Genomic DNA, 16264 nt, shown 5'->3' on the forward strand with positions numbered 1-16264 from the left:
TACCCCATCCAGCAGGTGTCGAACGGGGTTTCTCCGCCGTCGGTCGCCTGGTGTGCAGGTTTCTGGGCCTGCTGGGTTTTGTCGTGTTTCCGTTGGCCCTGTCTGGGGTCTGCCTGCTCCGTTCTCTGCCTGCTCTGTTCTCTGCCTTTGCAGAAGTTGCTATTTACTTGTTGCATGTTGCGGTGGTGCCTGTTGCTGCTACTGCACGTGTGCATTGGTACCGTGTTTTGCGGTGGCGTGTCCTTGTTCCTGTGTCCGGTTGTGGTGTGGCACTTTGCTGCTGTTTTGTGCCTAGGGTTTGCATATGGGGGTTTGCTTGTTGTTTTTCGTGGTCTTCGGGTCCTAGGTTTGGCCCTCTCATGTGTGTGGGGTTTTTCTGTCCCTGCCTGATTGTCCACCCCTGGTTGTTTTCCTGTTTTTTTTTTTTTTGTGCTTCTGCTCTTTCATCCTGCCTCTCCCCAGTCGTTTTCCTGGCATCTCCTTTGGTTGGTTTTGCCTGCACTTGCTTCGATGTAGGGGGGCGTGGTCGGTTTCCACCGCTTCATTTCCTTGTGCGTTTCCTTGTTGCCTCCTCTACCACAGGGGTGTTCTGCGTGTTCCTTGGCTTCTTGGGCATTTTTCAGCCTGTGTCCTGTGGTATGCTTTTTTTGTCTCAGTCTGTTGCAGTTGCTCGTACCCTTTGGTTCGGGTACTGTTTCTGGCGGCAACCCTTCCACCTTCTTTGTTTTTTCGGGGTCTTGCGATGTCTCGCGTCGGACCCGTCGTTTCTGAACTCCTGGCGGTCTTGCTTGCTTTGGGGAGTTTTTCGGTGGTCGCGCCTGAGATCTTCCCGCGGCTCCGCCTTTTCCTGGGCTCGAAGGGGCCTTGTCGAGGCTGCTTACGTTCTGCCTCGCAGTCCCGCCTCCGGTTGGTGGTCGGGTGGCTTCGTGGTAGGTGTCCCACCTGCGTACTTCTCTTGGCGGCAGTATGGGGTATTAAGTCTTTCGGGCATGGGTCTTTGGTGTTCGTACGGGGTCCTTGCTGTTCGTTGTTCTCGTGTTGTTCCCGGGACTTTTCGGGACTGTGACGCCTTGGTTTGGCGTTGCTGCCGGTTGTCTTGATTCCGTGGGGGGGTGCGTGGTGTCCGCCTCCCGGATCCGTCCCTTTGACCTTCTGCTGTGGGTAATTAGCTCCAGTGAGCCGACGGGGCTCCCCCCAGAAAACCAGCGTTGAATGTAATGAAACGCCATTTTCTGGGAGAGACCTGGAGGCTCCCCGGCAACCCTCCCTCCATCCGGTCGGCGGTTTTTCGTGTGTTTTGACATCCAGCCTCAGAACTGATGGGTGGATAGCCGGCGTGGGAGGTCTGGGGCTCCCCCTTCCCCCTCCCGGGTAGGGGGGAGCTGCGCAGACAGTAGCGCGATGACGTATGATGTCATACTAGTTTGCTTGTTTTCTGTTGAGGAGTTCTATCCACTAGTTCGGCTTTAGGTAGCAATTTTCACCAGAATAGGGATTTGTTTTGGAATGCTTACCTTTCTGGATGCTTGACCCGGTCGATGGCAGGCATAGAATGCTTCCAACCACACGGGGGTTTCTATAGGCCATGGCTCCCCTTGCCTCTCTGAGGGGACCAGGTTCTGGCCGTGGTCCCCAGTAGGCCTTAGAACTCCATACACATGACTGATGCCAAAGTCTGACATTAGCATATCAGCCTGGTAAAGCTCTGGGGAGCCTCCGGGTCTCACCCGGAAAATGGTGTTTCATTACATTCAATGTTTTTTTTTACCTGAGTCCAAAAGGGACCATTTCCAACATTTTTATACCACACTCATGATTTGAATTGTCACACACTTATTAGTGTGTGGGGCTGGGTGGGTGGTTAGCAACCTAGCTGGTAGGTGGGTAGGGAAAGTGGGTGGGCAGGCAGCTGGGTTGGTGGGCAGGCAGGGTTAGGTGGGTTCAGGCAGGCGGGTTTTGGATGAGTGGATGGCAGGCAGATGGGCTTGGTGGGTGAACAAGTCCGAGCTGGCAGGTGGGTGGGTGGATTGACAGGTAAGTGGGTAAACAGGTGGGGTGGGCAGGGAAGTGGGTGAACAGATGGGTGGGTGGGGTGAGCAGGCAGGTGGATGTGCAGGTAGGTGGGTGAGCATTCAGGTGGGTGGGTGGGCAAACAGGCAGATGGGGGAACAGGTGGCTGGGTGGGCTATCAGGCAGGTGGGTGGGTGGATTGGCAGGTGGGTAAGTGGGCATTTAGGCAGGTGGGTAAACTGGTGGGTGGGTAGGCTATCAGGCAGGTGGGTGAACAGGTGGCTGGGTGGGCTATCAGGCAGGTGGGTGGGTGGATTGGCAGGTGGGTAAACAGGTGACTGGGTGAACAGGTGGCTGGGTGGATTGGCAGGTGGGTAAGTGGGCATGCAAACAGGTGGGTAAACAGGTGGGTGAGCAGGGAAGTGGGTGAACAGGTGGGTAAGTGGGCATGCAGGCAGGTGGGTAAACAGGTGGGTGGGCAGGGAAGTGGGTGAACAGGTGGCTGAGTTGGTGAGCCTGGAACAGACAAATGACACGTGATCTCCTGCCTGGACACCCCCTCACCTCACACCAGCCTTTCCCTCCACATGGGTCGACACGAGGGTGTTGACACGCTGTATAATGATTTTGTCCCCTAACTCCCCTTGCCACTTCGGGGGGGTATAGGGTTTTTATGTAGCTTCGGAGCCCGATCCCCACCAGCCACAGGGCATGGCGAGACGGACCCCTAAGCGTACCTAATACCCTAACACACACAAACTAAAATAAACATATATGGCAGATCTCATCACACCCACAAGAGTTAAGATGATACTAATAATACATAATAATAACCTGAAAATAAACAAAAACATTAATGGAAAATTCTTTTGTAGTTGGTTTTTTCTATATGGGACACAGCACACATAGGTAGGGGTGCACAGTATAACATTTAAAAGAGAACAAACAAACGCTGAAGGCCAAAGCAGCAAGCTGCCCAATCGGCAGGGATGATGATTTGACGTCGGCATACATGGAAAACTAGACACAGTGGATGCTCCTAACTAGGCCCCGGAGCGGGAGGGTTATCATGTATGCGCATGGGGTCCCTCCGGTCGCCGCCTTACCTACTCGTGGGCTCTGCCAGGTCATCCACCCTCTTGTGAGACGCCATTAGGAGAAGTGGTACTCCAGATGACGAAACTGCTTAGATGGCTACCAGCTGACTTGGCTGCGGTTCACCTAAGCGTGACTATAGTTACCCTTATGCACCCTGTGCACAGTGATCCCGGGGCTAGGGAGGCCTGCCCCTTGCCGTGGCCTTGGACCATATTCTGTATATAGAATATGTCCAGGTCAGGGCCTTCATGGAGCAGATCTCGAGGTCGCTCTTGGTGAGACCCATACCTTGTAGACCACGCGCACTCTCCTTGCACCATCCACCCCTCCAATTAAGGGTTATTGAGGAGGCGGATACTGTATGCTTACCGGTATACTCCCGGACCTTCTGCAGGATCTCGGGGGTGCCGTACTTGTCGCACTTGCTCTGATGTGGACGGGAGAGTGGGAAGTTATCAGCTGAGACCTGGGTGTCTAATATGAAGGCCTCATCACCTTTGCAAGCTATAATGTCTGGCTTGCAGAAGGTCCCTCCATCTGGTATACGGACTTCGCGCTCCACCTCAAAGCCTCTTTGCCGCAGTCGGCCAGCTACGAACCGGGTGATGTCGTCGTGACGTTTCACCCGAGCCCCGTGTGTCTTATGGCAGGCTTGGGATATGTGGCCCAGGGTTCCTGGTTTCTGACAAGCGTCGCAGATACCAGAAGCCTCGGGTCTACCCCTAGCCGCCCTAGACGGCGTGGCTACAGCGTTTGCCCTAATTTGGATGGTGTGGGCAAAATCTCCTCCGCTTAGCAAACGGGTGCCGGACGCAACCCACTTTTGACAGGATGGGACCTCACAAGAGGAAGCGAGGCCGGCGCCGTCAACCATGCTGTACAGTTTTGCCTTCCATCTTCTAGCGCACTCGGTCGTCCTGCTGGACGGCGTTCCAGCGGCCGTGGTCGAATTTACCCACCGGTGCATTCTCGCTTGGAATGCGGGTAGGAGAGCCGCTGCCACCACCACTGGGTCCGCTGATCCAGTCAGCGCCCCGAGCCGCTTGTTTTTTTGTAGCCGGATCGATGTGGCAAAGTCGGGTATCCCTAGTCCACCGTCCTTGACGTCGGCGTGGATAAAGGCGTTAGGAGTGTCATGGGGCAGCCGCAGCCAGCCACGGGTGGCGCGCCGCAGCCGCCGGTCCAACCTCGCCAACTCCGTTTTAGCCACGTGTCCGAGGACAAGGCGGTGGTTCATCTTGGGGATTAGGTGGTGCTTTAGTAGGTATAACCTCTGTTGGGGTTTGAGCGGCGCCTTGGTGATATTGGTCAGGCCGTCCTCAAACAGGGAACCATAGGATAAGCGTCTGCCCCCGGCTCCGATCAGTATCCCTAAGTACTTGTACTCGTCCGCCACGCTCATAGTACCGATCGCATCGTCTCCGACGTAATATGCCTTCCTGGTGGGGACATGCCATGTCTTTCGATGCGCATCGATCGCTATGCTCAGCGTCCGGCATTTTGCGGCGTTTACTTTGAGACCAGAGCCGCGCAGCGTGCGGCAAATACTGGTTATGAGTGTCTGTAGTCCGGCAGCCATTTCTGCTGCCACAACCAGGTCGTCGGCGAACGCCAGCGCTGATACCTTTTCGCCGCCCAGACCAACCCCTAGCCCCAAGTCTTTAGCCCTAGTAATTGCCTCATCAATTATTAGGTTGAAGAGAAATGGAGACAGGGGGTCACCCTGTTTCACCCCCCTAGTGATCAGGATGTCCTTCGACTTCTCACCTTGGCTGGTTATTATGGTTGAGGACCTGTCATAGCCCGACATTATATATGTCCTTAAAGGCTTCGGAATGCCTTTACGTTTCATGGCCAGGTGGATGGCCGGATGGGAGACGCTATCGAAAGCCTTCTCCATATCCAAAAACGCCAGGTGCGTGTTGTGTTTAAGCGCACGAGCCTCAGCAAGGAGGGCATCCAGGATCACCAGGTTTTCAGGGCATCCGTCAACGGGGACGAATGCCTTCTGCCGCGTGTCGATCCTGACTGCCTCAGAGAGTCTGCTGCTCAGAATCTTATGGAACAGCCTTACTATCGTTGATGACATCGTTATGGGGCGATAATGGGAAGGAGAGTCTGGGTTAGGTTTCTTAGGTATAAGCACCGTTTTGTTCTTGCGAAACGGATGTGGCAGGGATTCGTTTACCAACCACAGATTAAACAGTTTTGCAAACACTCTGATTGGTATAGCTTTAAGTAAACGTATAGTGATACCGTCTGGGCCAGGAGCAGCACTGCTACTTGCCTTGAGAGCAACAAGGATTTCCTCTGGTGTTATTGGGTTCCCTAGTTGCTGATTAACTGGATCACGGTCGCGAATTGGGCGGCGGTCCGGCTATGTGGGTCTAGAGAATAGTGCTTCCCAGAATGGAAAGAGACGGGCTGGTTCCACCTCCGTGGAACCAGCCATTAGGTGGAAGGTTACCCCGTGGGGGTAACCTTCCAGTCTCCGGAAAGGACGCGCGCAGCAGCTTTTGAACGATCCTTCTCGTACAGGCTCTGGCACAGAACATACTGTGCCCTTCGTTCCCTCTTACGTCCAATCGGAGGTTGGGTTGGATCGGCACGGTTTATTGGGGGGGGGGTCTGCCGACGCGCAGGGCGGGGGCGCAGTGCGTGGTCACCAGATCTTTTGGCTGTAGTAACCACCCGAGCATGGCGCTCGAGGATCCTATCCACGTTATGGCCGTTACCACTGACTAGGTCAGTGATTGCCTCGTCGAGGAGTTTCTCCCCCCATCCGGTTTCCTGGCCCCTGGGTGCAATAGCTGCAAGGAATTCGACCATAGTTTCCTTCCAGGCAGCTTCCTGGGGGGTCCCGTCAGGGGGGGGGCATGTCAGGATCGGCTCCATCGGGGGCGCCCACCGCCGCCCTAACGTTGCCTCTCCGTCCACGGTTCCTCAACGGGCTAGGCTGTTCGTCCTCCCTGTCTGAGTTAGACAGTGATGACTCTGAGCCCTCGCCCTCCGCTCGGTTTCTGTATTCCGCCACCGACTCTCTGTACTCGACCCTCTTCCTTTGGCTCTTAATGGACTCAAGAGTTCGCGAAGGAAAGCGCTGTTGCAGCCGCTGGTTCATACCTTCCCGGCCGGCCTGGGGTCTACCCTCCAGCCTTACCTCTTCCATTGCCAGGAGGCGTTTCTCCTCATCGGTCCACCTTGCTTTGGGCCTACCCGCTCTACTCGCGGCCTCTTTAAGTTCTTGGTGGTAACAAATGCGCCTTAAGTTCTGTTAAATCCCATTTTATTTTATAGTAAATATTTTAATTAATAAATAGCAAACCAAATACTGTACTGTACTGTTCAACTATTATAGTGTGTTATTTAATAATATTCATAACTAGCTCTCCACAGCAATAAGAAAACAATATAATTCTTGCAACACCTCCATCGCCACCTCCCTTCGTTAGGCGTAACGCGAGTCACATACACACACAACAGTTCTTCCTTCCTCCGTGAGCAACTCTCTCCCTCCCTGACCAACTCCCTCCCTCCCTTCCTGACCAACTCCCTCCCTCCCTGACCAACTCCCTCCCTCCCTTCCTGACCAACTCCCTCCCTTCCTGACCAACTCCCTCCCTTCCTAACCAACTCCCTTCCTGATTCACTTCCTCTCTCCCTTCCTGACCGACTCCCTCCCTCCCACACTCCCTCTCTTCCTGACCAACTCCCTCCCACACTCCCTCTCTTCCTGACCAACTCCCTCCCTCCCTTCCTGACCAACTCCCTCCCTCCCTTCCTGACCAACTCCCTCCCTCCCTTCCTGACCAACTCCCTCCCTCCCTTCCTGACCAACTCCCTCCCTCCCTTCCTGACCAACTTCCTCTCTCCCTTCCTGACCAACTCCCTCCCTCCCTGACCAACTCCCTCCCTTCCTCCCTTCCTGACCAACTCCCTCCCTTCCATCCCTGACCAAATCCCTCCCTCCCTGACCAACTCCCTCCCTTCCTGACCAACTCCCTCCCTTCCTCTCTTCCTGACCAACTCTCTCCCTCCCTCCCTGACCAACTCCCTCCCTTCCTGACCAACTTCCTCTCTCCCTTCCTGACCAACTCCCTCCCTCCCTGACCAACTCCCTCCCTCCCATCCTGACCAACTCCCTCCCTCCCATCCTGACCAACTCCCTTCCTGACCAACTTCCTCCCTCCCTTCCTGACCAACTTCCTCCCTCCCTTCCTGACCAACTTCCTCCCTCCCTTCCTGACCAACTTCCTCCCTCCCTCCCTGACCACCTCCCTCCCTTTCTGACCAACTTCCTCTCTCCCTTCCTGACCAACTCCCTCCCTTCCACACTCCCTCTCTTCCTGACCAACTCCCTCCCTCCCTTCCTGACCAACTCCCTCCCTCCCTTCCTGACCAACTCCCTCCCTCCCTCCCTTCCTGACCAACTCCCTCTCTTCCTGACCAACTCCCTCTCTTCCTGACCAACTCCCTCCCTCCCTTCTTGACCAACTCCCTCCCTCCCTTCTTGACCAACTCCCTCCCTTCCTGACCAACTCCCTCTCTCCTTCCCTTCCTGACCAACTCCCTCTCTCCCTCCCTTCCTGACCAACTCCCTCTCTCCCTCCCTTCCTGACCAACTCCCTCTCTCCCTCCCTTCCTGACTGACTCCCTCTCCCCCTCCCTTCCTGACCAACTCCCTCTCTCCCTCCCTTCTTGACCAACTCCCTCCCTCCCTTCTTGACCAACTCCCTCCCTTCCTGACCAACTCCCTCTCTCCCTCCCTTCCTGACCAACTCCCTCTCCCCCTCCCTTCCTGACCAACTCCCTCTCTCCCTCCCTTCTTGACCAACTCCCTCCCTCCCTTCTTGACCAACTCCCTCCCTTCCTGACCAACTCCCTCTCCCCCTCCCTTCCTGACCAACTCCCTCTCTCCCTCCCTTCTTGACCAACTCCCTCCCTCCCTTCTTGACCAACTCCCTCCCTTCCTGACCAACTCCCTCTCTCCCTCCCTTCCTGACCAACTCCCTCCCTCTCCCTCCCTGACCAACTCCCTCTCTCCCTTCCTGACCGATATCCCCCAGGTGGTCCCTCCCAAAGCTTCCCCTCTCTCCGGAAACCACCCATCTACCCTACCCCCTCCTACACCATGTGGCTGAACGGCCGCAAGTTAACAGGCTCCGATTTTTTATCTGGCTCAAAAGGACATTTTGGCCGGATATTGAGGTAACTTTATCCGGTCACGATTTTGGCCGTATAAGGGTGTTTTCTGGATGTTCGAATCCCGGATAATCGAGTGTCTACAGTATTTCTTGTGGGGAAATTAGCTTTGGTTTATGAATTTTTGGGTTACGAACCGTCTCCAGGAACGGATTGAATTCGTAAACTGAGGTGCTCCTGTATTTGATTCAGGTGTTGATTATTAGAGGCCCACGACTGTAAAGGCATATTGGCTCCCAGTAACTCGTGGTTAGCCTCATGATAAATTTCCACTAATTTGGTTTCATCATTAGTAGTTCCTTGGAAGTTATCAATATATAAGTTGTTACTAATTTCTGTCTTGTATGGATTAACAGATTTCTTCAAATGAGTATCCAAGATAGCTTGCAGTAAAAATGAAGATGATGTAGCTCCAAATAGGACTGACGTGAATCTATGTGATGATTTCACTATTAGGATCGCTAGGATCCTTTATCCAGAGAAATTTTGTAAAATCACAGTCTTCCTCTTGCAAACCTACTCTCAAAAAGGCAACTGCAATGAGCCATTCAAGTCAGCTGTGGGAGATTCTTGAGAGACCACTCTCTCACATACGATGTGCGCCGTGCAAGCAGATAAACCAAAAATTGTATAAATACAATTACAGTAGTGCTGTTAAAGGGTTAATGTCCACTTGAGTGAATTATTTACTCACATGGTTTTTCAGGAATAATATCTATAGTGCCTATTTTCAGGAATACCCAAATTTGTCTAGTGTTTATATACTACCTTAAAATTTATGTGTGTATTTTAGGATTCTTGTTTTAGATGATGTCAGATATTATATATTGTATAGTTGACATCAAGCACTGATGATTTTTCTCTCTTTTTTTTCTTTTGCAGCTCATGCTATCACCAGAAGAATTACACTAGCAGTGCTAGCACCCAGTTGCCATGAAGGTCATCTTGAGATGATTTCAGGGCTTAGCATCCCTACAGCTCGGTCCTCGACCAGACCTCCTTTATGGTACACACCCCCAGGAAGCAGCCTGTAGCAGCTGTCTAACTCCCAGGTACCTGTTTACTGTTAGGTAACAGGGGCATCATGGTGAAAGAAACATTTTGCCCATTTATCTCCACCTCCACCAGACATCGAACCCAGAATCTCGGGACTACCAATCCGAAGCACTGTCCACTCAGCTGTGAAACTCATGTATCAGAAATAATTCATACATGGTAGTACCAGCAGTGTTATAAAGGACATCATAGTGTCGGAAATACTCCATATGCACTGGCAACACTTTGTGTGTTGAGCACATTTCAGAATCCTGACTATTACAATCTCTTCCTCAACACCTTTTGGATGAATGTTTACTCCACTTTTTCAAGTATTGTCCTGTGCAGCTTTATCACCCATTGTAATAAACATTATTTCATATGAAAAGTGTACATGTATTTACAACAGCTCATGCACTGTAGCACCATTGTAACAAATGATAAATGTGCATGTATATACATTAAATTTGGTGTCTTCTTTATTTCAAGATTTCATATTTGTTAATATATTGTGTATGTGTTTTAAGTTTATATTATTATTTTGGGAGGAAACATTTGGAGATTATGTAAATTAATTATTTTTACAGTGTAAATTTAAGCGGACATTTTTAAAATGTGCATATGTGCATATATATTTTTTGTATTTATTTACAAAAAGGTGTTGTGGATTACGAAAAAATACATATATAGCACGTAGATTTTTTTGTATATGGTACATTGTATGTATACTTTACATAAATACCACAAACACATTTTCAAAAAAGACTAACCACTTATGGCCGGTTGTGCTTGACTTGTGCTGCAACTATATTTAATATTTACTATATTTTTCTTTTGAAAGAATTAAAAATCCTTTCAAAAGAATTAAAGAATTAAAAATTCTTTCAAATGGTGGCATGTGTAAATTTTAGATATCTTACCCTAATATTGGACTAGTGTGTTCACAAAGTTGTGCTCATGTCCTGAATTTGAGACTACAGCCACATGTGGCAGAGTATGTAGTTGTGTAGATACATTTACACTATTTATGAGCATTATTGTCTAGTATTGTATGTCTAACATTCTCTAATGTTACAAATCACAAAAATATTTGTCTAATATTAGTCAGTGACTTAACTGGTTTATATATTTTTAAACATTTATATGCTCTTGTATGTCTTAACATATCTATCTCTCAAGATAGTTAACAAGTAATCCATTTCCTATATATTGATGCCAAAGGAAATGTGATCTTTTCAAGTAGCTCTTTTGAGCTTCATTGCCTCTATTGACAACAGAGGTGTCATAACTTGCCATAACTTGATAACTTGCTGCTCTATGCTGGTCACCAAGTAATATTAGGTATACAGTATCACATTCCAAGTGTTCAGCAGCTTTAACAAAATTTGCCTTATTATTGTACAAAAACTTGTCAAAGTAGTCAGGCATAACACAAATAAAGGGTATTAAGCCTTTGCTCAAATATTAATAAAGCAAACAAAAACCTATTTAGGACAGAAATAATTATGACTATAAGACTTTACTTATAAAATAAATGTCATTGATAACATGCTAAAATAACTTTACATATTAAAACAATTAAGTAAATTATGCAGAAATTTATTTGAAAAAAATACCACATCAGTGTTGAAGTTTAAAACCACAATATCTGAAAACTCAAGTAGCCTGTGAGAATTTATAGCAGAATTAATTTTAATACCCTGGGAATGTTTTAATACACTTAAAAAAAGACAAAATGTTAAAAATGAGCACTCATTTAGAAAACAATCCATATCAGTGTTCAATATGTCTGAAAGACTTAAGACAAAAATCACATCTAATAAGGCACTTGAGGATTCATACAGGAGAGAAACCATTTCAATGCTCAGTGTGTTTTAAAGATTTTATATGTAATTCAGATTTAACAAAGCACAAGAGAGTTCATACAGGAGAGAAACTATATCAGTGTTCAGTGTGTCTAAAAGACTTATCATGCAAATCAGGACTAACAAAGCACATGAGAGTTCATACAGGAGAGAAACCATATCAGTGTTCAGAGTGTCAAAAAGATTTTGCACAAAAGTCACATCTAATGGAGCACATGAGGATTCATACAGGGGAGAAACCTTATCAATGTTCAGAGTGTCAAAAAGAGTTTTCTTGTAAATCGGTTCTAACCAAGCACTTAAGGCTTCATACAGGAATAAGACCTTATCAGTGTTCGGTGTGTCAAAAAGACTTTGCACAAAAATCACATTTAATGGAGCACATGAGGACTCATACAGGGGAGAAACCATATCAATGTTCAGAGTGTCAAAAACATTTTTCTAGTAAATCAGATCGAACAAAGCATATGAGGATTCATACAGGAGAGAAACCCTATCAGTGTTCTGTATGTCAGAGAGATTTTGCACGTAAATCATTTCTAACGAGACACATGAAAGTTCATACAGGAGAAAAGCCATTTCACTGTTTAGAGTGTCTAAAAGACTTTGCAGAAAAATCACAAATAGTAGAGCACATGAGGGTTCATACAGAAGATAAACCATATGAATGTTCAGTGTGTCTAAAAGGTTTTTCACATCGATCAGTTTTAGCAAAGCACACAAGGACTCACACAGGAGAGAAACCCTATCAATGTTCAGAGTGTCTAAAAACTTTCACATGTAATTCAAATGCAATGAAGCATATGCGGATTCATACAGGACTGAAACCATATCAATGTTCAGTGTGTCTTAAAGATTTTGCATATAAATCAATTCTAACAAAGCACATGATGGCTCATACAGGAGAGAGACCATATCACTGTTCAGAGTGTCCCAAAAAATTTTCCCGTAAATTGTATTTAACAAGGCACATGAGGATTCATACAGGAGAAATTCCAGATCAGTGTTAAGTGTGCAAAAAAAAAAAAAAAACAGACAAATCAAATCTAAAACTGTATCTAATAATGTACATAAGAAATCATACAGTACAACCTCCATTCAACGTACTATATGGGACCAACCCCAATGCGTTAGATGCATTGCAAGAGGGGACCTTCAGGAGGCATTTGCGTCGGTGTCTTTTTTTTTCTTAAACACAATAAAAATGCATTATCATATTACATACCGTACCTATATATTATTACCCTACTAAAAATTACTGTATTACATTTGTTATTTACCTTATTGTTGGAGTTATGTTCAGCTTGAAGTCTCATGGAGTTGTGAATGCTGTACAGTAAATACATACTGTACTGTATTATGCCGTTAGCACTGTATTGATTAAGTAGTTCTGCTGTATGTTGAGTACTACAATACAGTTTATGAAAACTACTGTACACTAAAATTACTGCAACTTTAATTTTAACACTATGTACACACTTAAAACTAGTGCTGAGTACTGCTGTGCTCGTGCTGGGTATGGCTGTTCTCATGCTGGGTACGGCTGTTCTCGTGCTGGGTACGGCTGTTCTCGTGCTGGGTACGGCTGTGCTCGTGATGGTTGTTTTTCTGCAACAAGTTCTTGCAAAATATTGCAAGGAAAATAAGAGAAATTGGAAACTACCGCTGGAAGCTTCATGTGGTAGGTCAATATTTAAATGAATATCAGCATCAAAATATAATGAGTAAAGGAAGGGAATGTTCCATCATTGCTGGGTCTCATATTCACCTGGTAAAAGGTGCTGGATCTCGTATTCACCTGGTAAAAGGGAAGAAATCGTTGACCCATAGTATATATCTCCTTTCAGTAAGAGCACTTGCGTCCTATTTTATAATAAATACACCAATTCCTATGACAGAAGAAACAAAAAAAAAAAAATAAAGAAATTAGTCTTAAGTAAATTTTTTCATTTTCAGAAAGGTTATTGATAGGAAAGGATATAAACACAATATAGGAAAATTTTAACAAAATTTATAAGGAATGTACAGAATTTCTCAAGACTGAATACCACAATTATAAGTATGTAAATATACTTGGGCAATTGAAATTAGCACTTGAATAGTGACCATTTCTAGTATCTGACCATACCTACCTACCTTGAGATGATTCTAGAGATCAGTGACTCCATGGCCCAGTCTCTGACTAAGCCTCCTGGTTGGTGGTCTGGTCAACCAGGCTGCTAGAGTCTGCTGTTCCTAGTCTGACATATTACAGCCCAGCTGATCAGATATCCTTTCGAGGATATCTGCAGTAGGCCTTAGAGCCTAGGGCCGGAACAAGAGTGGATATCAAGAGGAAACTAACTAGTTTTCTTCAAGAAGTTCCAGACCAACTGGGCTGTGGTGGATATGTGGGCCTGTGGGCTGCTGCAAGCAAAAGTCTGTTGGACCAAGCTCTCACAAGTCAAGTCTAGCCTCAGGCCGAGTTTGGCGAGTAGAAGAACTCCCAGAACCTCATCAGGCAGGTATCAAGGCGTTTTTACAAAATTCTATTTTCAACACCAAGAGAGGTCAGCTAGTTATGTCCCTTATGTGCAGAGGAAGGGGTGTTGAAAATTCTTGGTTCCCTATGTTCATAAAATTCTGTGTACCCGTTGCATGCACATCTGCTTTTCAACAGGACTATTTGGCTCTTCCTGCCTGCCTACTGGCCTCGTAAGGAGTTATAGTATTTCCTTGAGCAGATATTACATGGGTCCCTAATATTTTTTAAAGTCTATATTTACACTTAGTCAAATACACAAAATATCATCAGTTGTAAGTTCAGACGAATTTTTAGCAGAAATTCATGAGAAAATCCCTTCTATAAAATTTATTTTAAATTGATAAATGTTTGCCATTTCTTGATATAGTAATTCATTGGGAAGATTTTTCTCTTAAATACAGTGTATATAAAAACCTGCCATCAATTTCTCACATGTATACAGTACTACTTTTCTGGGCACATGATAAAAATAATTTTTTTCTTGTAATTTTTCTCTTTCTTCTTTCTTTTCTTTCTTAAGAACTCTTCATTTTGAGTTCAGTTTTTAGATGGTTGAAAATATTAATTCTGTTGGAATCAAGATTTGCTACCCATTTAGTTATTTGGAAGTTTGCTGTAGTTACGTGCAGCATATCATAGCTGAATAATTATTTAGAAAATCTGCCTTAAAAATGTGTTGTTCTCATAATTTCCTGGGTTTTAAAATGTTGAGATGGCTTTAAAATTATTTAATTCATATTAAGTGTTTAATTATATGAGAACACCATTGGAAAATTATCAGTTAGAAACAGTTTTTGTAATGACAATTATCATTTATAAAATAGTCCTGTGAAGATTGATACATACTATACATAAAAAAAAATTTACTTAATCATCATGAATGGTCTGTAAGATATAGTCAGATGTTTAATGCTCTACTAATTCATTTGTTTGAAAATTTTTGCCTAATTGATTTGAGGGTTCTTCAGTCACAAATTGTAAAAGCATTTTTAATATAATTATTATAGAATTTCCGTTAATGCAAGTTACCAAGCATGTAAAATGGATACCCTGTACTAATAATGATTTATATACTAAGGCCCATCTTAACATATGGGCACACTGACCAGATGTTCAGGGGCTTCAAGCTGCCATATTGTTCATGTGAAATCAATTGGGAGATTGAATAATTTCTCAACCACACTGAAATAGTATGGAATTCAAATAATTTTTCAAATTACAGTGTCATCTCAACTTATAACTGACCGTACTAAGAGTTATAAGAGTTTAGAGTTGCTAAATTTTTCGAGTTACGACATAAATATTGTCGGAAAATGCGACTCTGCTTACGACCTTTGCCTCGACTTACGACTTTGTTCATACAAGTAAGGTTTGACTGATTGCATGGTTCCTGGTGGCACAGGCGACCACACTTCAGTTTACCAGTGTCACATGCCTAGTGATGATCACACTTGAATATTGTATTTAAGAGGACAACAGGATGGATGGATGATGAGGGGACTGGATGAATGTTGAGGGGACTGGATGGTGAGGACACTGGATGAATGGTGAGGAGACTGGATGGATGGTGGAGGGGAATAGATAGATAGATGATGGGGGAAATGGATGGATGGTGGGGGGACTGGATGGATGGATGGTGAGGGGAACTTGATGGATGACAGGCGAGTGGGACAGGATGGGAATGGGAAAGGGAAAGAAAATATTTTAGAAACACCAGCCCTAGAATCATGCTAGAATCATGTCAGGTGGTCTGGAGACAGTGGGTGAGCAGATGAGTAGCACGATGAGTGGTAAGAGTGGGTGGGTGAGTAGCAGTTGATGATGGCGTGAGTGAACCAGCTACGATTAACAGAGACGCTGGTCACCTCCAGTCCCTCCCCACTACCTCCATCCTTCCCCATCCTGCACCCTCCCCACTACCTCCATCCTTCCCCATCCTGCACCCTCCCCACTACCTCCATCTCCTCATCCCCCCACACTGCCCCCTCCCCCTAGCTGTACCCCTCGCAGCCATATGGACGGTACAGTATTAATACGGTGGGCTTCTTTGTGCCAGATCAGAAGGCAGACTCCCTGAGTGCCTGACATTAATCTTATTTTCTGATCAGGGGAAGGAAGACACCAACTCATGGGGGCGTAAGTTTATTGACATGATAAATAATTCTGCAGAAGTAAAACAGGCTTCTAAATAGGACTTAACAAATGTATAACATAGCCGTGGCTAACTCAAAGTACACGAAACATCTTAAATTGTACACCCGTAGTAAAATAACGTAATCTTATAGCCTAGTAACAAACTCTGCAGAAACCTAATGTCCTAATGTCTAGAATTAGCGGTGAGGCGAATGTAACAAATCTAATTCTAAGTATAACAGGACACCAAAGTGAACAACATAACATAAGGGAAACCCTAGCTGGAGAATAATCAGGCGGCAGAAAATACATAGTGACTGGGAAAGCCTGATATGTATTTGGAGAAGAAAATAACCCCAGGCCAGAGGCCGAGCCGCCAAGGAAGAAGGAATTACCT

General features: G+C 46.2%; 1 protein-coding gene across 1 annotated transcript in view; it reads left to right on the forward strand.

The window, feature by feature from the left end:
* Positions 1-12430, forward strand: part of LOC123746510 (zinc finger protein 271-like) — an 82787-nt gene extending 70357 nt beyond the window's left edge. The window contains exon 2 of the mRNA XM_045728037.2: positions 9193-12430. Within this exon, the coding sequence (XP_045583993.1) occupies positions 11081-12220 (1140 nt within the window). The 5' untranslated portion in view covers positions 9193-11080 and the 3' untranslated portion in view covers positions 12221-12430. The remainder of the gene's footprint in view (positions 1-9192) is intronic.
* Positions 12431-16264: the final 3834 nt, after the last annotated feature.

This window comes from Procambarus clarkii, chromosome 90 (genome assembly GCF_040958095.1).
Source record: "Procambarus clarkii isolate CNS0578487 chromosome 90, FALCON_Pclarkii_2.0, whole genome shotgun sequence".
Taxonomy (NCBI): domain Eukaryota; kingdom Metazoa; phylum Arthropoda; class Malacostraca; order Decapoda; family Cambaridae; genus Procambarus; species Procambarus clarkii.